General features: G+C 27.8%; 1 protein-coding gene across 2 annotated transcripts; it reads left to right on the top strand.

Annotated features, from left to right (window-relative positions):
* Window positions 1-12274: 12274 nt before the first annotated feature.
* On the top strand, window positions 12275-24326 carry LOC143151372 (CLK4-associating serine/arginine rich protein). 2 transcript variants are annotated; one of them, XM_076320444.1, is made up of 14 exons: window positions 12275-12550; window positions 12893-12990; window positions 17268-17443; window positions 17519-17734; window positions 17813-17988; window positions 18114-18187; window positions 18335-18676; window positions 19627-20070; window positions 20135-20245; window positions 21744-21792; window positions 23409-23472; window positions 23535-23640; window positions 23752-24012; window positions 24100-24326. In XM_076320444.1, exons 1-14 carry the CDS (start codon window positions 12419-12421, stop codon window positions 24116-24118), a joined length of 2268 nt encoding a protein of 755 aa, XP_076176559.1. In that variant the 5' UTR covers window positions 12275-12418; the 3' UTR covers window positions 24119-24326. The 2 variants fall into 2 exon arrangements, with proteins under 2 accessions (XP_076176559.1, XP_076176560.1); XM_076320445.1 differs by lacking the exons at window positions 23752-24012; window positions 24100-24326 and having other exon boundaries at window positions 21744-21796.
* Window positions 24327-25172: the final 846 nt, after the last annotated feature.

The raw sequence follows: 25172 nt of genomic DNA, 5'->3' as shown, positions 1-25172 counted from the left end.
AATATAAGGTGAAAAAGAATTATTTTTTTCAAATACTTTTTGCGTAAAGTAAGGGCCCTAACCACCCCCGTTTCATTTTAATATGATTTTGCAAAATCGCAGAGTACTGGTCCCAATTGTAATGACTCACGTATTGGGTATAAACAATCAATAATTTTAGAGATAAAAGATTTTGGAGTTATATACTTTGTGTTATACGTAACAATCTTTGTCATTGAAATTGACGTGATATCAGCAGGTTCTTTCATCTACTCGCGATCGTAGATTCGAATCCTCATTATTGAGCACATATTTTTTTAATTGCTTTCATTCATTATTACGACAGCGAACAAATAAAGTTTATACAAAATTTGATTACAAATTTTGTTATTAACATCGACCAGACCACCTGCGAGTACCGAGTAACTATTTGGTAAATTTTATTACATCAGGGAAAAAAATTTCCAGAAATTCGTATTGAAAAAAAAAAGAATAACTCATTCTTGTGTAGCATTCAATATCTGCACTTTGGAAGCTACTACCCAAATTATTACATTGCAAAAAAAAATATGTACGTTTAAACCATTTGTCAATAGGTATTTCGTACATTAATTATTTATGTTTACAAAATTATCAAGTGTCTACACCAAATGTTTTACAGATAGCAACATGGTGACACTGTTGGATCATTCCCTTCTCAGTGTTACACGATTAAGATATGTTTTTAATGGAAACTCTTAGTGCATATTTTCATATCAATTATATATAGAAAGAATTGTGATATTCAATTTTAATTACACCGCAATTCAGAGAGCATAAATACTAAAGGATTAAATTTAACAGAAAAAATATTAATTTTATTTGCTACGCTACCTAGAAGCATAAACGTATAGCAATTTCTTTTACAATATTTATTTCATTAAATATATCTTTTCGACACTATCGTGATAAGATATTTTTATTTAATTTTATCGAAAAAACAACCTCTCTAACGGAGACCAGTTTTAGGAACAATTTGTATGTACAACGTAATCAACTTATCATTATCACATGAATATTGTTAATGAACATGAAGAAATGTAATAAAAGAAATTACAGTCGAACACAGTTACAAAGAACATGAACATTGTATAGATTTTAATTTACACGTATTCCCATACAATTGTTCACTTTTATAGCGAACTTAGGTATTACACGGATATATAGTACAAATTTTAAAAATTTGAGAAATATCAAAATAAAATTTTTAAAACAGACATCAGTTTAAAGATTCATTATAAAAATTCTAATTGAAATTATTATTAATAAATACTGCTTGTAAATGTATGATTCTTAAATTACGATTTAATAAATTGTGTTTAATATTAAGTGTATCGTATTTCTTACAAGTACATTAAGGTAAATAATATTTAGTTATGCAATCACATTATATTTTCCTTTTTCATATTTATTTTATTTCTTGAATGTATCCTTTTAACAAGATGTCAAAAATTAAGAAAAATAAGAAGTATTTAACTGATTATTCATAGAGTGAGTCATGGTTATAAAAAGGAAATTTTGTAAATCTCCTGGTGTTCGTTATAATCGGGTTTGACTGTATTTCATTCAATGAGGTAATTACCTGTAATGAAATCTTTATAAAAATCATTACTATTGAAATTCCAAGGTCACTTAAATTTCGTTGGACGGAATTAATATTTTTCTAACGTAAGAGGAATTCAATCATACCATATGCTTCAGAATGTTATTGGTACATTTGAAAATAAAACAAAATGTATGTTAATATAAAGAAAAATGTTGAATTATTTAGCGAAATCTATCTTTCTATGGTTATATTTTTTCTATATAATGCATCTGCAAGGTAAACGCTTCCTTTTTAAATGGGGTCGTATATTTTTCACGTGTATTAATATATCTTATCATTTATGAAAGTTTGGAAACACAAACACTGGAAAGTATATTTGTATGACATTGCCAATGTTTGACAAGGTATTTGGAAATAAATTATATTTAAAGTACAATGGTGTGTTTGGGTAGTATCTTCGTTTCAGCCACTTACAAATTTGAGTTCTCTCCAATGCATCTTCGATTATTGTACTTAATAATTATTTTAGACCGAATATTATGTACGGTTGCAAATTTTATATTCACTACATTTACATCACACCCACATACTTGAACTTAAATTAACTGAAATATCTAAATATGCGATGGTGGCTACGAAAATATAAACATAGTGAAGCAAAAATCTTTGTAAAGAGGTAGCTTGTAAAGTATTTTCTGATAGAAACGAAATATTTCGCTATAATTTATCACTTCGTATTTCTTTGTTTCGTGTATTTATAATTTTCTTTAATAACTGCCCTAGCAATCGCTTTACTTGTCGTATAATGCGATAAAAATAACTCAAATTTACAGTTCATTGTCGATGAAATTTCACACGAACGTGCGTGAAAAATATGTTGCAAATGAAACATTAAAAGAAGCAGAATGATATCTGTGTGCACAACACTTGAAAACTGTATTTTTTTCATTGACCAGTAAAATCAAATAAATCCTAAAATTATACATTTATTTAGGATACAAATGCACGTACATATATATCTTATTCAAATGAGTTCAAAAATTTATGTTCTCGGTTTAGTAGAAAACACAAGAAATGAATAAGAATCTGAACGTCGTTCAACGCACTAATAAATTTTTAATTCTATCCTTGAAAGCAATTTAAATTGCTAATAAATTCATTCTAGCAACGATTATACAAAAATTCTTCGGAATTTAATATGTAGTAACGTTTCTAAGTAGTTCGATTCGTGAAAGTAATGCAAATTAAAAATTTCGGCATAAATTGATCAATGAAGACATACGAGAACGAATTTAAATTTATAAAGTCAAAAACATATTACAAATCTTTGAAGTAGTAAAATTTCCCTTTGCTGCAGTAATCAAATTTCTTGAAATTCGTGGTAACGGACGTTGCTTCTTATAAAGCAAGAACAATAAAGAGAGATCAACATATTGGGTAACATTTTGGAGAGAAAAATTTTTTAGACCAATAAGCGATCTTTGTTGCTCTTGCATCTTTAAATCTCACACGTTTTCCTGAAAGTGCCTACGCTGTTCTAAACTTCTAAACTTTTTTGGAGGCTGCAATTCGCTTAGTTTCCGGCAGAGATTACATTTGTCTTTTCAAATTGATTCTACATCCGTTCTAAATTAGACGAATTAGGGCGATTATATATAAATAACGTGCGCAACGCCCCCCCCCCCCCCCTCCACCCACACCTGTATAAAAATAATAAAGGTAGTTATAGTGATGTTTGTATCAAGCTAGAGTGTAACGTCCTTTCGATACTAAAAGTATTTTAATTGTCGATCGTACGAACGTTATTCTAATCAAATCGAGGAAGAAACGTATGTCAGAGAACAAAAATTTAATTGACCTCGAATGAAGTCTTATGCAGGACTGTTTCTCGAAGGACAACAATCTCTCTGAAAGCAGGAACGACTCTAAGAAATTAGAGTGGTATCCGTGCAAAAATGTCTTGATATTATCTCGTTTCGAAGGACAATGAACTATTTAATTACGTATTGAATAAATAAACGAATGTCAATTGCAATATAATATAACTTTAGATATAAAATTAAGAACATAAAGACCATTCGATGTAACGATTCAATACGATAAACTACACGAGTTTTTGAGAAGTTCTGTAACACAGAGGTTATCAAATTCGACACAAGAAGAAAATTAGTAAATTTAAAGCATATATGATTTGAAAATAAGTCGAATTTTAATATACGACGAATTTAATAACCACTTTGCCGTCTCAAAATTCATTTGTACTTCGATTTTTTTTTGACAACTTTAACTTTTTCAATAATGGAAATTTATATAATAACTCAACTCTTCTTTGTTTGAAAAAGTTGAAACCATCGGTAAATGATATTTGGGCCACTTATTTTGTTATTGTGATCAATTTCAAGTGCGTATTATTTATAATTTCAAACAAAAATTTGGCATTAAAGATGGTATTTTGCATTGATGTCATCACATAAATAATGGCTTTTGAACGATAAATGTTCACATTGTCCATTTCGTTGATTTGTTAATGTTAATTTTTAATTGTTCTCTCTATATGTAGACACGTGGCAGCAGCTTGTAAGCGTATTACACATACAATTGGTAATTTACATGTGTCATAATCACTTATAACTGTAATTATTCACCAGTAAGAAATACTGATAATAGGTCAAGCTGTGCAATATTTGTGATTTGAATTACACACATTGTAATTAAATTAACTTGGTTATTAACGGAATTTGTTTAGAAACTTAGAGAAGCTAATTATAGCGTTTAAACACGATAACATAGTACGACATATTAAGAAATATTTTTAAAAAATTTCCATAATTACAGTATATATGTCAATAGTTATTTAATTATACGTTTTATACGTTTTAGTGTATCTTGATAAGACATCATTATACATTGCTAGTTTGATATTATTTAATACTTAATGCTTTTTAAGTGTGATTTAATTTCTATTTGACAAAAAGTATGTTTTTTATGCTTATCCCTCGATATTTGTAAACATAAATAACGTGTATTATATTATTTACTCAATTCATTAATTCGATCGAAAAATTTTAATAGCGAAGCCACCGATACGTTAAATTAAATCATCTGGAATGTAATATGACTATTAATATTATGTTACAAGCAATTTATAAATTTGTATATCAGGTCATTCCAAAGATAATACCGTTTTTTATTTCGCATACATAAACAAACGTATGTTATTCGTACTAAAAGTCTTTGTAAAGTCGCTGGTGTGTACTAATAATAAGCTTGATCGGTAAAATATTAGTAAAATTATTGTTAATGAAATTTATTTACAGCATTCCATGATTTATAAATTTAAAATGGAAACAATGTCACGATTACTGCCGATAACATTTTTTAGGTATTATTTAGGTATATAATACGATTTTTAAAGTTCCTTAAGAGTAATTTCAATCTCCAGCACTAATCAAAATGGGAAAATCAGGTTTAGATAGAATAGACTTTGAGAATAAGGAATTTGCAGCCCTAATTGTAAGTGACATCAAATCATGTTTAAGAGTAGAAAAGTAAATAGATAAATTTTCCAAATAAACTCCAAGTGAATTATATTCACCAAATAAATATTTATATTGTACTAATAGTAAACTAAAGTACTTGACAATTTTTAAATTACCTTATTAAAAAAGACAAGTACTATGTGACAATCCAAACAAGAAAGCAATGTATTACTCGCGAATTTTATAATATTTTGCACTTAATTAAACAAAATAGAAATAATTAATTTTGTAGTATAAAATCAAATTGTAACATTATAAATTTACATTTAATGTTTATTACAACATTCAACATTAATTAATTAAAAAGGTTATTCCTTCTAAGCTTAACATCTATAAAGTTTCATTTATTCCAATTGTTATACAATTTTTCAAAAGTAAAAATAATCAGTATGACTATGAAGATAATTTGAAAGGAACAATCATTTGACATTTTAAATCAAAATGCAATAATTTTTCAAATCAGGGATCAAAAATCAATCAAAAAATGAAATTTAATTGTAAAGAATCGACATATTATTGATTGATAAATATAGTATGTTCTGTTTTTTACTGTCTCAAAATTGCATATAAAAATGACATTATTTATGGAATGATCTGATATGCAGGGTACACCATTTAAATAATATCTAAACATCTTTGTGGCATATGAATATACGAAAACTTATTCAGATAAAATTGAATTGTTCAAAGGGATAACTGCAAATATCGTGGTAGAAAAGAAATGTTCTCTAAAGTCATTTTTCTTCTTTTTTCGAGATTTCAAGGTCACCGATGTTTTTTTTTTTAACGTAATAATACATTATTTTTATTTTCTTATAGATAGGGTAGCCATACAATTTATCGTCCAAAGTGGGACACTTTTGATAATGAAAGGGGGCGCAAAAAATATTTAGAGTTAAATGACTTTTTGAAATATTTATTTCTTTTTTACATTGATAGACCTATAAAGTAATTCTATTGAAACTATTTCCGAAAATAAAATTCTTTCTAAAGAAAAATGAAAAATAATGTATGCCCGTGTATATTAAAATGAAATAAACAAACTTCTGTATATTATCTGAACATTATATGATAACATATATAAAATAATTATTCTTGGTATGGTATGTAGACACATACTTGTGTACATACTTCAATCATTTTTTTAAATGTATCCGTCTCTAACACTCTATTGCTGATATCTTTTTAAAACATGTTTTTCTGTCAACATAATTCTTTATTATTTATCATTTTTATACTACATTGCCAATAATATTCTTCAAAGTTGCTTTTAATAATTTGATAATATTGACCCCTTTAATTGGCTCTTTACACAGCGAAATCAAAACAAACGTTACTAACTAGAGAATATTCTCAATTACAATTCCTTCGTAATGAATTGTGCAAACTTTTAAATCCAAATATTTTCATAGGCTTTGGCTCTCTGACTTTAATTCATAATAGCTTCAATCAACGAATATTTTTACAAGATAGAATTCGTTAGAAAAGTTGTTTCTAGTTACGGTTCGTTTAAATGTTTCATCAAAAGATTACATTTATTCAATCAAAAACAGAAGCGTCATCAAACCATTATTCTGACAAGCCAATATATTTCAATACACAATTATTACATTTCAAAATAAAGAACATAGTAAACGTTGATCGTCTTTCAGATTTAACTATATCTTAAAATGGTTAAGTCTGATAAACGAGACCATAGCAGAAGCTGAAAGTACAAAGTAGAAGTGTATCAAAAGCTCCTCGATTAACATTAATGCAACTATTAAAAATAATGGCCCATTAAAAACCACTGAACATTAAAAACTAAAACAAATGCTAAACTGGATGGAAGCATAAGCTCGAATTGTTCCGGGCAAATCAGGACGTATGGTCACTCTAATTATATAGGATAAAAAGATATAGTAATCCTCGCTTATGTGGCAAAACGGGTCCGCTCGTTTAAATACACTCAAGAAAGGTAACGTTTCTTTAATATTTATCATATCTTCATGAAAATATTATTACTAACTTGACGAGGTGTACCCGATGAAAATGAGTCCATACACGACCTTATTCCGACTATATTTGGAAATAAGTGAAAGTTCTTCAAAAGTGATTCAAATAACATACAATTAAAAATAGTCTAAATTAAAGCTGAGTCTATTTGTCGTATTTTTCTATTTTTAAATATTAGGACATTTACAGAATCCTAATATTTGATTAATATAATTTGAATACTTGATACATTCAAATATTTCATTATTCTTATAGTACCAGATTTAGTCAGAATGTGATTGTACTTAGACTTATTTTAATCTAGTATATTAATAAGTATACAAATTTTAATTTTCAGTGGTGAATAAAATTCGATTTAATGTGCAATAAGAATCACTTATCAAAAATTTGCTCATCCTGAGTAAACTGTGGCAGACCTGTTTCTTCTAAGTGAATGACATATAAATGGGGATTATTGTATTTTCTTTAATATTTTATAAAATTACCAGAGAAATAGATCCAACCTGTAAACATTACGTGCGCATTTGTGTTATAAAGAATCATAGGATCTTATTTATGCTTCGTATTTTCGCTAAATTCTACTGTAGTAGAATTGTGCACCTTGTATATAAAATTGATATATTGATAATCAATTTGCTAACGATCATATTTACATAACTTACAATTTTTAATTTTTGACAATGAATGTAAAAATTCTTCTTGCAAGTATTCCAATTCATGCCTTCCAGATTTATGAATTATTTCTCAGAATATTCCGGATATATGTTTTGACCGACTCTTATTGTTAGCAGTGAATGGACTATAAATGACGATTATTTATCGAATTGAATTTTAATATTAATTTATTGAATTTAGAGAAACAAATGTTTACTGTTTAATGTACAATATTGATTATAGCGGAATGTGTTTATGATATCGTTTTTTTTTTAAAGATTCCTAAACCTATGGCATTGTACTGTACAACACCCCATTATTTCAGTATAAACTCATACTAAAAAATATAGAATTCCAAATGCATTATAATGAAATACATCTTTTCCAATTTTTCACGTCATAATAAATTGTTAATAGCGCGATCTGTATGAAATAGATTTATACACAACAAGTTTCTCTTTATATGAAATAAAGGCGAAATTCATATGAATCTCTTGTGTTTATTTTCTAGTTAAACTAAGTTTCATACCAATGGAGTATTAAGTTAATATTATTAACCACACTTTAAAGGAGTTACTGATCGGTGTAAGGATGTCCATCACGATATCAAAGTGTAACCATGTTTAATTCAGAACATTCTGGATTTATTGCTGAGTGTAAATAAAAAGATAACTATAACTAAATGAGTATTATAATTTTTACCTTAAAACCCAAAAGATGAACACAATAAACAGGTAAGAAATTCTGCATCAAGTTACTCAAGATTTGATACCATACTAACTAATTCTTTTTGGATCACGCAACATTTACTGTTAGTTTAAAAATACTATTATAATTTGTATATAACTTTAGCTTCATAGTGTAAATAGTTTTCAAGATAATAAACATTAAAGTTTTGCTTCAACGTTAAAGATTTTACTCCACCACTTTTTTCCTCGGTGATGTAATATACAGGGTGGTCTGGCTAAATAGGATCACTTAAATATCTTCTTTATTAATTATTGAACAAAAAACTTTGTCAGGATGAGATTTCAAGATCAATGATATTTTTTTAAATATAATCCTACATCTTCTTTTTTTACATTTTTATAATGAATAACAAAACAATTCCAACGACTTTATAAACCATATAGCTACGACTATTCAAGTGAATAATTACTCGAGATATTTACATCTGAAAATTAAAGTTTCTTAAAGATTAAAACAACATGAAGTCTTATTGGTAGCATTTTTGACACTTACTTTTGCATTCCATTTCATAACTGAAACCCTTTAATCGTATCTTCATAGACAATTTCTATTTTCTACAATGTTATTAATATACAATGCAGCTATGATTCTTGATTTCATGCCTTCCAATGTCTATATCTAATAAACTACATTTTATTTTACTCTACGGACAAAAATCAAGTCAAGTAGGTTCCGGAGATTGAACTGGCCATTCTACAGTTCGTCGTCTTCTGATCTGATGTTACCCAATAATGCACTTCTACACCTTACGTAATATGCAAGGTACACGTGCATGGTACCAAATATATGGTATAAAATAAAAAGTGCGCCAGCTCACATCAAAGAAATGTTGCCCATGTTTGTTCTATTCTTGAGTGTATCTTCTATAAAATAAAGACCTATGACTCTGGATGATAGAATTCCACATAAGACGTTCACTAACCAGCATCTCTGTCTATCACTTTCTCTTATTGTAGTTTTTCGATAAACCAATAATGCAAGTTATGAAAATTTACTTGTCCATAGTTTGTAAAAAAAGCTCTGTTTCTAAACAAGACCTTCATAAAAAATGATCTATCGTTAGCAAATTGATTTTTTCCTTCTTGGCGAAATTGAACACAACAAAGGAAATGAATCCTGTGCAGCTCTTGATGTAAACTCAAATGGTATGAACGAAATTTTTACAATTTACAAATATACAAAATACTCGTTTTACTAATACCACAGAATGCGTTCTATAATTGCCAAGTAGTCATATATGTATGTATTTTGAAAAACTGCAGCTACTACAGTAATGTTATTTTTTTCATTCACAACAGTCTTCACTCTATGACATTTTGTAATAACCACATTACCTGTTTTTCGAAACAGATTTATGACGTTATGTGCAATGAAGCATATACGCGATTTGGAAAATTCTCTTTATATAAACGTAATGTTTTTCGCAAACAATTGATAGCTTTCACCATAAGTGAACATAATATTTATTTTTTCTTGTACTAAGAAACGCATTTTATTGATTTAGATTTGTCAGAAGTTCAAGAAAGATTAATTGCAAGATGAAATTGACTCTAAGAAAGCGTTTGCTGGTTTATCCCTTTTAATAATATAAACAGTTAATGTTTACGTGTACTGTGTCAATCTTTAGAGAATTGTATCTCTAAGCAAGTCTAAGTAAGTTTCAATTGTATCTCGAAAGTAACTTCAATCTCCAGTTACAAATATCTCGAGATTGAATGGTCATAGCTATGATGGGTCAAACAAGTATTCGTACACCTAGTTTTTTCACAATAACTTTATATAATCAAGAGTTACACAAACAAAAACTATTTCGATTAATAGTCTACTATGTATAGAGATAATGTGCGTAACAGTAATGCAAGAAATACAAGAATTTGTGAGCAAAAAAAGTATTCGTACACTTATGATTCGACTGCCCTTTCTCAGCAAGAATCATTGACCTCAGTGTACATCGGCTCAAATAGATTTTAGCTAATTGATAAGAACATTACTAGACTCAGGGTTATTTATTCTTCATACATAGTTCTCGCGGACACTACACGATTGATCCACAACCATTTATAGCATTATACCACTGATTGCATTATGGAGAAACTTTAACCTTCCAAAATAACTAAACTCTAAGTTAATGCGGTTCAATAGTTGCCCGAATGGACATTTTTTTTAAATTCTCAGGCATAAACAAAATCGGCCGGCAGCAAACCATGCTTTCGCGAACAACAATACAATGTATCAAGGTTTATCGCTGACTTGAAGTCCTGTAGCAGGAATGCGAGAAAAGTGGAAGGGATTCACGTATTTTCACACACACATTCAATTCTATTGAATAACGAAGAAAATAACGAGATAAAGAGAGATAATAAGAAACAAGCGGCAGGCAGAGCCCCATTGACATATGTAGATGCAACGTATCACTATTATACAATAGTTATGTATATCTAATACAGGGCAATAATTTTTCCTCGTTTTTTACAATATACTAGGAAAGCATTGATTATATAATTACCAGTAGAAATAAATAAAATTCTTTTCAAGAACAAAAATAATTTAATAAAAATTTAATTTAGAAATAAATAAAACTGAATTTTCATTTATTTTAAAAGAAGTTATATACAATGTGCGGCACATAACTGTCGCCACGATTTTTCAGGCACTTCTAATAATCTAATACAAAAATGTTTCAGACAAAGATTAATCAGTTTCTGGTCAGCTATTATTCGTATGTGAAAAGAAGGCACAAGTTGTTTACATCGATGCTCAACCCGTAATTCGTTGCCGCTCGTAGCGAGACCGAGTGAGCGAAAATATTGCGTCATTGGCGTAGCTTTTTAATCAAATGATAGCTATTAAGGAACAGAATGATTTCGTTCCTGTTCAAATACTATCACTAATTCGATAAATTTCTAATAATGAAAAAATTAATACAATTTAACATGTATTTGATTAACACTTTGAATATATTCTTAATTGCTTCTAATGTTCCAAACTCTGAATTCAAGAACTCTTGACAATGCATAAAAATTCACTGATGTTAACGCTAGGCACTCCTACTTTGGGACACACCCATGGCATCATATAGGGTCCTTCAAGTCCATGGTCGGGCAGCTTTTCTAGATTAGTACTAATAGTAATTCTACTCATAATGCTACGTATCTATACTTCTAATGTACGCGAAAGCTACATATAGAAAGGAAAGGAAAAATGTTAACCTGAAATCATTCTAGAGTGACTTTCACCTTTAGGTCAAAATGGTGAATTTCTTCTGCTTCCTATCCTTCTAGGAGAAAGTCACCAATGTCGGAATTAAGACACTTATCGTACAGAAGGATTTGTTGGTATCGGCGCTGGTGATTTTCTTTTTAAACGATAAACCTGTAGTCATTGACTATGTTTACACAATTCAATCTACACCAGATTATAACACCAATGTTATAGCTACCGAAATTGGGTGCCGTGTAAATGCAGTTTTACATCGAAGCTACTACGATTACAACGATTTTAAAATATGTAATGTATAAAGTCTCTAAATTTAATATCTAAACGTAATATCTAAATTTATACACTCTTAAAGACTCTACTAATTATTTGCTTAAGCCCCTTCATGAGTATCGTAAATTATTCGCGTTATTAGATTAAATCGGTCCTCTCTTAGTTAAAGACGTGAGGACCAATAAGATTCTGTTGTAGTCACGTGATATTGCAACATCATGTAGTACTTTAAGTTAAATACAGTATCGTGTCATGGAATTGAATTTTCTAGTTACAACGGGGTCACGCTTATGATAAAATGCAATATGTCTACCTCATGGAAGAAAAGTCTATTAATTAACAATTTTTTGGTTTTTTTATGTAGAATTGTTAACTACATGGAAGTTCCTTGCTAAATTAGTGATCTGCAAATCATTTGACATGTAAAATGAGCTTTTCCGTAAAAAAAACAGGTGGTAGAATGTGGCATGAAGCGCGAAAACAGGAAAAGAAAATTCGTGGAATGTTAGTAGATTATCGTCGTCGAGCCGAACGTCGCCGAGATTATTATGAAAAAATTGTAAGCAATCAAATAAAACAATATTTATATATTATTTATATTACAATTACAAAGTTAATGTTAATATTTTTCTAATATGAAGTGAAATGTAACGTACCTTTCTTTTGCTTAGTAACCTCAAAATCTTAATCTTTAACTCTTTTTATAAATCACATATTCAGTAACATTTATTTGAAGGTAATAAAACGTGGAAAACATAAATTGCATTAGATTAGGTGTAAATTAATCTATTATTTTGTCTGACATTGTATTCATAATAAATTTATTAGTATGAATAAATGTATCTTATATAAAATCATATATATTCATTTGCTATATACATATACATAATATTTTTTTTAGAAATCAGACCCTACCCAATTCCTGCAGCTTCATGGCAGGCCTTGCAAAATACATTTAGATCCAGCGATAGCTACAGCTGGTGATAGTCCTGCAAATATGTGAGTTAAAATGTATTTAATAGAATGTTAATGTTAATATTACTGTTTGTAAATTAAAATTTTTATTTTTCACTTAAATATATTAAAATAATAAATCAATTTACTTCATGTGTAAATAAATGAAAATTCTAAATTACATTTTACTCTCTTTCATGAATAGAGCATAAGAATGTTGATACATATTAAAATCATAAAAATACATGTAATTGTGTTTATTTTTACTTTTATATATATATAAACAAACGATATTAGTTATATGAAATAAACTATCTTATATAAAAAATGACTAAATTCTGCTATTTAGTATTCGAACACATTTGATAAAAACTTGATATTTTAAAATAGAATATTGTAATACTTATAATATACTGTAATGTATTTCTATAATATTATTAAAAATCTCAAGCTACTAATAACATAATGAGTAAATGAAATTCATTAATTCTTATCATTTTCAAGAGAAAGCCACCAGCTTCTGCACTAACCAAGACATCTGCCAGAAGAAAAAGAAGTCTTGGTTGATATGGACGTTGGTAACGTTCTTTTAGAAATAGCAAAAATTAATGAGCATCAGTTTTAGTAATGTGACAAATTATTTAGGAAAGTATTATTTGAATGATAGAGACACGTATTATGATCGTTAATTTTTTTCAAGTTCCAACTCTTCAAAATTTTTTAAATTGTTCTTGTTTATTTTTAGCAGTATTTGCACCACTTTTAAGTGGTGGTTTCCATAATTAGTAAATATTTCTTTGAAGAAAACAAACAGTTCAATGTAAACATTTCTGAAACCATAAAACCAATAAAATATTACATTTTTACAATCGGAAAATAAAATTAGTGGTCTGATTATATTTTTAAAGCAAATTGATTTTATTAGTATACACATACTATAAAAAATATTCAAAATGAGTATCATATACCTATGTTGTCAATGGTTAGTACTCATACTTTTTTATGCTTCTGTATACCCTGTATTATGTTTTTATGGTTCAAACATATATTACGTATCTACTATAATAATGGAGAGAGTCAGAAAAGCTCCTAAAATTCTAAAATTTATAATAAATAGTACTACCATAAACTTTTAGTTTTCAGAAATATTGATATTACACTTGTACAAGGTGTTCTATTTTAATTCATATGTGCAATTATCTTTTAAACTCTATGTAATTAAAAAAAAGAATTCAAATAGAACTTACTCTATTTTGAGAGGAATATCTTATGATGACCACAAGTCTTGTTTAGGCATGAGAAATTTCAAAATGACGCCACTACTGATGAAGATCAGATCAAATCATTAATCAAAAGTAATCTATGCTATATGACATGTGAATTGGTAGAAATGTTAAAAATATCAAAATGCACTATCTGCGAGCATTTTATGAAGCTTGGATATGTAAACCGTTTTGAGGTATGGGTTCCCAACAATTTAACAGAAAAAAGGTTGATGGACCACATTTCCATCATTTGCCACTCGCTTCATAAACGCAACAGGGAGACAATTTTTTTGAAGCAAGTACTAATGAGAGATGAAAAATGAATTATTTATAATATTGTTGAGTGGAAAAAATTCTGGGGAAAGCAAAATGAAACACCTTTAATAATCTTAGAAGCTGGTCTTTACCCAAAGAACGTCATGGTTCGTGTCTAGTAGGACTTGAAAGGAATCCTATATTATGAGTTTCTATTAAACAATCAGACAATAAATTTGGAAAAGTATTACTTGCAATTAGACGAATTAAAGGCAGCAATTGAAGAAAAATGTCCAAAATTAGTGAATCGGATGGACATCGTGTTTATCAGGACAATGTGTGGTCTCATTTATCTTGGACTACTCGACAAAAGTTAGAGTTTGGTTGGGACGTACTTCCTCACCTGGTGCATTCACCAGATATTGCACTCTCAAATTTTCACTTATTTCGAACTTTAAAAATTTCCATTAATGATAAAAACTACCTCTTTAGTCAAAATAAAAAATCACATTGAAAAGTTTTCATTGAAAAACCTGAGAGCCTCTGGAAGGATGGAATCTTCAAGTTGCGTGAAAGATGGAGAAAGGTTGTAGAACAAAATGGCAACTATATAATTCAATAAATGTATTCAGAAATGTAAATGTGATGCTTTTGAATTTTTCTTAAAAATTGGCACAAACTTTCCAGACAACTCAATATTTTCAATTAGCTAAATATGTGGTCAGAGACAAATTCATTAACCTGTCATATATTAGTCATTTAAGTTCAATTTATTCATAGTTGCTTCGAATCTTCCTTTGCTGAATATCTAGAAAATGCTTTTTTTATTTTACATACTTGAAAGAACGACTTTGTACATCACATGCATTAGTTTATTCTGTCTCTAAATAATAAATCTATCTCTTTGAACATTGTTCCAGTAATTTATTGATGTCTATCCATAATATAAGGTGTCATATTATCAGGAATGTTGAGGCTTTATAAAACATAAAGTTGATTATCGATACAAAGCTATTACATTTGAAGGCTTGAATCACTGATGTATTCCAATAAACTACCAGGGTAACTTTTGAGGAGATAGAACCATTATCCAGGAATACAATAAGCTAATTTATTGATGGCTAAAATAGTGTTGTGTATATAAGATAAAAAACATATTTTAGATGTTCAATGAAAGACCATTATATTATAAGTGAATGATTTTCAGGAACCTCTACCTAGACAAGATCCGTGTTTATTATAAGATATTTCTATAATAAAAGAGTAAATTTTATTTGTAACATTTTTTAAATGGGAACCCGTAGATAGAATAGTTGATACTATGACAATATAGTACACAGTAGGGTTTTTATTGACATTCATAAAGAAACCATTGGGATAAGTAACATTTAACGAATGTATTCTTGATTTTATTGTATATTCATCTTGATTGATTGACATATTTATTATTTCATATGTCTTTCATTATTGATATGTTATATAAGAAAAAAAAATAACTATAGAAATATTGTTCAAATTTGATTTTGAAAAAAGAGTGTATAACATATATCATTTGCTTCTTTATTCAAGTAAGTTTTTCTTTAAATAATTTGCTGTAACATTAAAACTAATCAAATATTTGTCTACAAATATTAATAATCTTTTTAAAATGTAATCTTTTCTTCATGTGTATAATATTATATTATAACATACTATTAATTAGCAAAGTATAAGCATACAAACTAATGAAACATTAATAAAAAAAACTATATATACATATAACACATACTATATAACACTATATATTTAATGAATGTAAACTTTTTCTTACAAAGTTAAACTTTTTCTAAAGTAAATTTCAAAACTACAAAAATATAAAAGTAGTATTCTCAGTCATTCATCAAACATAAATAAGAATTTTATTTTTATAGGTGAGTTACTAATAATTATTAGTATTAATAGCATTTAGGTAAAGTAATTTTATTTTTACAGCTTTTCTTGTTATAAAATTCAATTAAAATCATCTACTCTTATTATATTCTTATAAAATTACTATAAAATACAAATATAGTACTAAAGTAAGCATTTGAAATTTTCATTCATATTTTCTTTTATAATATACAATTGCATATATATTATACTGCAAATGCACTTAAATTATTTAGTTACTTATTCTACATTCTGTAAATCATAAAATAGTTAATATTGATCTACTGCTATATTATACATTGTACATTTATTTTCATTAATAACTTTCTTTTGTTTCATTATCATAGTGGATGAAATTTCATGTAAATAATGACAATGTACACTTTGTGTAAAAAAAATATATAAATAGTAGAATGTAGAAAAAAATTGCAAAAAATTAATGTTCTCAAATATATTATCTTAAAATAACATAATACAATAGTTGCATTTAATATCCTTCATTATCTGATCTAATAGGGGCAAAAGATTAGTTGAATAATCAAGGGTGTAGGAAAATCAGGGCATCTGTTTCCTTAGAATAACTGCTAAGTACATATAAATACATTTGTCAGTATAATACTTACCATTTTTAGGATATACTACATGCCTTAGTTAATGTACATTTAAATAACAAATTTCATGAATATTTATCAAGCTACATTTTGTGTAGAAACATGAATAGGAAAATGACGACATAACAACATATTAATGTTTTAGAACATTACTTTTAGATTTAGGTTGTTGGATAATCCAGAGATTTAATAATCGAGGGTCTGATAGTTGAGGGACTACTGTATTTCGAAGTTATTGTTTCACAATAAAGTATAATTAAATATTATTTTATTGTGTGAATAGGATGCCATGGCAAGGAAATGAAGACAATCTTATTGACCGTTTTGATGTTCGTGCTCATCTTGATTGGATACCAGAAGCACCAGATTCTATTGATGTAGATATTGCTCTTACTAGTGAAGATAGACATATCAATTATGAACGCTATCGTATAATCGTTCAAAATGAATTTTTAGGAGGTAATAAATTGTTTTTGTTTTATTACTTATATTGTATTTTTTAAAGTGCTTGGTAAATAATCATTTTTAATACAGTAACGGAAGAAAAATTTCTACATCAAATACATTTGGAAGAACAGTTTGGTTCATCCACAAAATTAGATTCTGCGAGAGATAAAAAGAAATCATGTAATAATGTAGCCATTGGGTACAATTATGAAACAGAAGAACCAATACCTGAAACAGCAAAATCATTAGATAGTGTTATATCCGATGAAAAAGCGGATGATGAAGATAGTGATATTGATTTGGGTATAAATTATATTCTCTACATAAATGATACAACTTTATGCATAAGATATCATGGATTACATATTTTAATCCTTTCAGATATTTGTGTAGATGTATCTCAGATAGAACCATCACAAGCACATGAAATGAATTTAGTAGCTCAAAAATATGGACTTTTAGGAGCTGATTATTTTAGTTTCTTAACACAAGATTTTGAAGAAGCTGAAACAATAAGACAAGCACGAAAACAGGAAGAAGAAAAAGCTATGTACTCGGTAAATTATCTTTATTTACTTTTTTAAATTTTCGTAATAACTTTATTACATAATAAAGGTAGAAAAAATACTAGTAATTATATTATTGCATTATAATACATACAAATGTATTTTATATTGTACAGGGTAGAAGATCGCGCAGAGAAAGACGTGCATTTAGGGAGAAAAAAATGATTGGTAGAGTTATGAGTCCTCCCAGGTAATTATTTAGGCATTAGAAATAAATTTGTTTTTAAAATCTGTAATATTTAATGTGATTAAAAATAAATTTTTTAAATAATTATACTTATAATATTTTATAATTATAATTATACTTATAATATTTTACATCTAATTTCTTCATTAGTTATGCAGCAAGAGAGAGTCCTGAGTACAATCCTTATAGAAAATCTTCATCTAAGTCTCGTTCAAGATCAATATCACCTGTAAATACTGGACAAATTACTTACATTACAAGTTTTGGTGGTGAAGAAGAAACTCATGGAAGTTCATCTCACGTTACTTCTTCTAGTTCAAGAAAAGTCAATTACTCCCATCTTAGACGCAGAAGATCAGATAGTCCAACGCTTAACGAAAGAACAATTAACAGAAAACTTTCAAAATCAAGATCAAGAAGTTGCTCTCGATCTATTAATAAATCTAAATCCTACAGGAACCGCGACAGAAAGCGTAGTACATCAAGAATGAGGTAAATTTAATCATATTCTATATTTATACCTACAGGGAGAGGGCAAGGCCATTGGGTTACTGATTTTGTTGAAACTTTGCACACTTGTAGATTTAGTTATCCGGTTTATAAATATATAACATTATGGAGGCAGAAACTCGTTAATTTTTTAGATATTGATGATTAAAGTTTCATTACTATGTAAAAATTTAATTTTAATTTTTTATCTAGTAATTAGCACTGCAGCATTATGATAATGTAAGAGAGTCCTACCTGATAGATTCAAGTTCAATTTCTGGTAATAGTATAACTTTTTCCCCCCTTTAATATACATCAATTTGAATAATGAAATTTACATATACAAACGCTTACCATCTCTTAAATAAAATATAAAAATATAAAAATTTGGTATTGATAAGCGGGTGAAATTCTCCATCTACAATAGCTGAAAGAATGCAGACTGGAAAGTCTACATTGTATGTATCGAATAACAGCTTTGAATACAACTAGATAGATAATTTTTTAACACAATGATAAAAAGTACAGTAAATCTTGAATTTTTATGTATAATAATAAGCACTATTTTCTGTTTCTTATGTTATAAATAAAGGTATTTTATTTCAATATAATTAACATTTTCATATATAAATTTAAGTATCCAAATTTATCTATATTAAAGGTAAACAAAATTATACAGTTACCAGGGATCAAACTTAAATCTACCAGGTAGTCTCTCTTACGTTACCATCACGCCACAATGATGCTTGATAGATGAAAAATTAAAATTATATTTTTACGTAATAATGAAATCGTAATATCTAAAAAATTATTGCGTTTCTGCCTTTATAAGGTTATATATTTATAAACCGGATAACTAAATCTACAAGTGTGCAAAGTTTCAACAAAATCGATAACTCAAAGGCCTTGCCTTTATCTTGTTAGTACGTCATCAATTGATAGATGATTTTCAGATCAAGAAGAACACGATCGAGACACCGAAAAGTTACAAGATCTCGAACACGAAGTCGTTCGAGAAGATCACGAACTCGAAGTAAATCTAGGTCTCGATGCCGAAGTTTTAGTAGATCTCGTTCACGTACTATTTCGAGATCAAAAACAAGATCTAGATCTCGTTCACGTCCAAAAAGGTCTAGGAGTTTATCCTCAAGCAGTGTATCCAGATCAAAATCAAAATCAAGATCAAGATCAAGAGTACGATCACAATCAAGATCTAAGTCGCACAACAGAAGCCACTCAAGAGATAGTTATCGTCGAAGACATTACTCACCATCGAAGTCAGTATCTAAATCTCGATCCAGAACTAAATCTCAATCTAGATCTAGATCAAGATCCAGAAGTCAATCCAGATGCAAACGATCTCGAAGCATTGAAAATAAAGTGCCAGCACTGCCAAGGTACAATACATATTCCATTAATACATAATTTCTTCTATAATTTTCATTTTCATGGTGATATTAGATATTATGGCCGACGAGGAAAGTCGTCAAGCTTAGAGTTAGAATTGTCGGATAGTGAAGAAAAAATCTCTATAGCAGCACCAAAACCAACGGTTATTAACACCACGAGCATGTAAGTTTTCTAGTAACATTGTTCAATACGAATTTTGATTTTCAATGTTCACGTGGTATGACTCCTTGCAGATTTTTTCGTTTTAAAGCAAAAGCAGAATTATTAAATTATCCTTAGTTTTTTAAATATATGAATTTTTATAAGAACATATGATATTATATAGATAATAAAATCGCGATAATAAGATTGATATTTTCTCAACTTGTCCAAATTAAACCATTCACATTTTCAGGGCAATTTCTTCTTAAAAAATGTATATAAAATTCAGGTTCTGTGTAGTAAATTTGTGCCAGAAAAAATATTTACCTTAAATATGCAAAAATAATGTGTAAAAAAATACACGTATAAACTCATTTTTACAGTAAATAACTGGAAATAATTATACTATTACTCCTATTATACTATATCTACTTACAGATATTCAAAGATACAAAATTTATTAAAAATACACAGCAATATATGTAGGAAACTATTTTATATTTTAAAATTAAATTGTACTTTCAAGCATATTTATTTTTTATATAATATCCTAGTTTTTCCTTAAATATTTTTTTTCTTTAATCGCAAATTATATTTTTAAAAAATTGAAGATTAGAGAGCAATTCTACTTCTAAATTCGTGTTTGAGGCTCGAAAATATGCAAGGATCGTCCAGTGAATATTGTGAATCCAGAAAAAATACTTTATTTATTGGACACTAATTAAAATACATATATCATACAATATTGGAGACACATACAGTGGGTTCGGCAACAGTTGTCCGACACTGTAAGAGACGAATTTACATACCAAAATAACTGACGAAATTGTGTTTAAGCTTTGATGTCCAAGTTAATTATTGAAAATATGCACACACATAATAAGCAGACTTTCCTGCCAGGGATCATTTTCAAAGAAAGTTAGACCATTTTTTGAACCTGCTTTATCACTCATCAATTTTTAAATAAATCATGCATGTATCACCGAAAGCCTTTTGAAGCATATCCAACTTTATATATGTTTTCGCTCATATATTATAGATCACCGAGGTAAAAAATCTCTACGTATATTTTACCATTGTTTATTCGGTAACTACGCAACCAATCGGTATAAAATGTGATATACATGTAGCCGAATAATAGATCATATACTTTGATTATCATTTTGTTTATATTGCTTTTAACGTATTCTTTAGCAAAAGTACCCGAATTTTTTAAACACACCAAATGTATAATATTATGATGTATGTGGGGCTTTTATATGACTACAGCATTGCCCTTACTATAAATCAGCTGACGTCTACCTACCGATTATTATATAAATCTTATTTCTGATAATATCTTTTATGAGTATTTTCAGCAATTAATAACATGAACACAAAGCTTCAAACACAATTTCATCATTCTGGGTTACCGTCTTATTTTAGCATGTAAAATCATTCTTTAAAATTTCAGATATCTGTTCCCAAACACTCTGTAAATCAGTCTCACAAATATTTTTAACTATTTGCAATATTTCAGGAACAAGCCAAAAGCAGGGTTAAGTACAAATTCTGGTGGCGGACACAAAGTCAGTAAGAACCATAACGCTTACTTAGTCACTTAAAGCACAGAGAATAAAAGACAGTATATACTCTCTATAAACTACCCTCTCGACGAAGAACTTCAGCAAGTGCTACTTGTTTTCATTCTGTTGGACAATATAAGGCGCTTCCATTATATTCTTTACATTTCATTGTTTCATTTTAATTTCTTTTCACGTGTTTGACAATAGAAAGCCACGAAGAATTTGAATTTTTGCATATTATAATACAATATAATTATTCACATTTTCTTAACAATTTTTATTGTAATCTCAATTTTCATTGTAATAGTTATAACAACATAAGTAAATGTTGTTATGGCTATATAGAATGAACCTTTTAAATATTTATTTTTTAAATTTCTTTTGTTTTTATTACCAACATTATCAGAATGAAAACATCAAATTTTTTGTGGTACAATTTATTTGTTTTGTAGAAATATTGATATAAAAGCGTACCTCATTATAGAATAAATCCTACAATGAAGTACTCTTATATATTAAGACATATTAGGATATATTGATAGTATATACGTGGCAACATAATAAATTTTCTGAAATTTTAATATAAATTTTATCATACAGTGTATTTGAAAAGCACAGAAAGGTTTTATTATATTAAATATAAAATGATATTCAAAAATAACCACTAAAACAAACATATCCATATTTTTCAATTTTCATACTGTATAGTATTTATACTTAACAAATTTCTCTAAACATACATATTGTATCTTAACTTAATGAAGTGAATGCAAAAGTTCTGTCTAATTAAATACTTAACATGTCAGTGCAAATACATTTTTTGTCGTATTAAGAAATACTACAATGCATACAAGTATTTTTTTTATTATATTCAGAAATTCTTAAAAATGATTGTGTATTTTTTATTTGAAGATATTAACGAATTAAACTCTTTTCAATTTAATAAGTTATTACTGCACTTTAACCTCTATTTGTTTAGAGATTCTTTTGTTATAAGAAAGTTATCTTAACAGTATAATAATTATATTGAGTTACTTTAAATTGCATGGTATAGTATTTAGTCTTTGTAATTATCCTACATAGATTACTACTTTAATTGATACATAGATTGCACTTGATCATAACTACATTGATCTTCAATGAATGTATTATCATTGTAAAATATTACAAACCAACATCAATATCGATTCTTTTATCTGTAGCACTCTTCACTTTCTCTATAAACAACATAAATATGTATGACAGTTTGTTTTTCTACACATTGTTACGTTTGATGAATTTATACAAAATGCAATATCTATGCATCTTATCAAATAATATGTTGATATTATGAATGTACCAAACAAATGAAATGCAGCCATTTTTCTGTCTTTGGTTTGTATGTTGATTTTTAATCGTTTATGTACATATTGTTCTAAAAAACTAAGCAATACAAAAATGGATAGAACTTTTGCATTTACCCAATATATTTTAAAATAACTTAAATTAAAAATTTAACAAGTGATATAATCAAATGCACTAAAATTTGTATTAAAATCTCGATTTTATGTTCCACTACATGTATTAAAAATAGAAATTATGATACTTGGTAACAGACTTTTAAGAGTTACATTTTTCAGTCACTGAAAATCACACCCCAGGAACGGCTTAAGAAGAAAATGCAAGCTTTATTAAATAAGCAATGTGAGTATAATTTGTCTAAACAATTCAATACATTCTTATAATATTATGATTATATTTATCAGATAAAGCTGATAAAAAGGCCGAACAGCTTAGGATTGAAAAAATGGAGCAGCAAAGACAGGATCGAGAAGATGAAATTCGGGAAATGTCCTTAAAATTACGTAGAAAGTACGCTGTATCATTCTTGTTACATACATTTTAATAGATCAACATAATCTTAACTTTTTATTGTATATCTCTGTATAATTATAATATTATTATAAAATTAATAATTTGTAGGCAAAGAGAACGAAGACATCGTTATGAAGGTCATAGTTCTGATTCACATTCCTCTGCATCACGTACACCAAGTCCTGGACGTAGTCCACGAATCGTGCGTCGAGAAAGAAAAGAAAGAGATATGAGGGATTTCGAAAATGATCGTGAACGAGAAAGAGATAGAGAGAGAGATAGACGTGACGATAGAGAAAAGTTTAGAACCGAATCTCGTAGAAGATACAGAGATTCACCAATTCGTTCTTTAAGTCCAAGAAGTAGTCGGTAAAAATACAAATGATTGTTACATTATATTTTATTTAAACTTAAGTAAGTCTATCACCATCTTTTTAAATTTTTTTACTCTTTTAGCGGCCTAGTCGATTATTGACAACAAGAGAATACATGGTTAATCTTCCATTTGGCGGAGTTAAAACTTTATTAGACACTTCCTGTATTGCATTCCTTCCGTAAAATGCTACAAATATTCTAAGAAAGCGCGATAAAAAAATATAAAACATGATTTAATTTACAATTATTCTTTACTATTAATTAATATTGTTTAATCTTACATCATAAAATAAAAATACAGTTGTTTATTTACGTGTATTATTATTGTTAAATATAAACTTTATATTTTATTTTTTTGAATCTAATGAGCATCTAAACGTAAATAATCTGGAAGGTAATTTAACCTTTGAATTGCAGATGATTCTGGCACAAATGAGCTATTATATCTAGTTTGACAGACCCATAATATTATTCATACATATTTAAAAATAAATTGATTAAGCACTTGTCTATTCTATTTCTAGCTTCTTCTCTTTAACAGTATTAATAGATAATAAATAATGTATTTAAAATTATTTGTTCAGAAAAACATTTAAAACATTCGCAATTTATTGCGTTTTATATTTTTGTTCTTTTTTATTCTATATTTTGATAAGGGCATACGTATCTACTTTTTTTGATGTTACATTAAATACTGTTTAGAAGTGCGTGTCTTCAAAATATAATTGCTCATATGACTATAAATTCAAACGACTGCTTTGAGGCAACAATGCCTCGTCGTACGAATATTAAATATGTATATAAATTTTAAGTGAACAGCAGATTATAATTAACTTTACAGATAACTATATTAAGAATTGTATCTCTTCATTCTTGCATACTGTTTTCTAAGCTTGTATTGAGATAAATAATTAATTAATTAATTGTATTACAAATTTCGTAGTAACAAATTAAAATAATAACTTTCATATTAATATATTTGTATAATACTATACTAGTATTATAATTCATAAATAAACTAATTCCTTTTTTTTATTTTTATGCAATATTTTAAACATGAACGTTTGTATAAAATTAATGTTCTTTTTTAATTCTTAATGAAAATGAAAGGTAAATTTTCGTAATATCATTATTTTTTACCTATGATTTAGTAG

The sequence above is a fragment of the Ptiloglossa arizonensis genome, chromosome 9 (genome assembly GCF_051014685.1).
Source record: "Ptiloglossa arizonensis isolate GNS036 chromosome 9, iyPtiAriz1_principal, whole genome shotgun sequence".
NCBI classification, from domain to species: Eukaryota; Metazoa; Arthropoda; class Insecta; order Hymenoptera; family Colletidae; genus Ptiloglossa; species Ptiloglossa arizonensis.
This window is presented reverse-complemented; position numbering and strand designations above follow the sequence as displayed.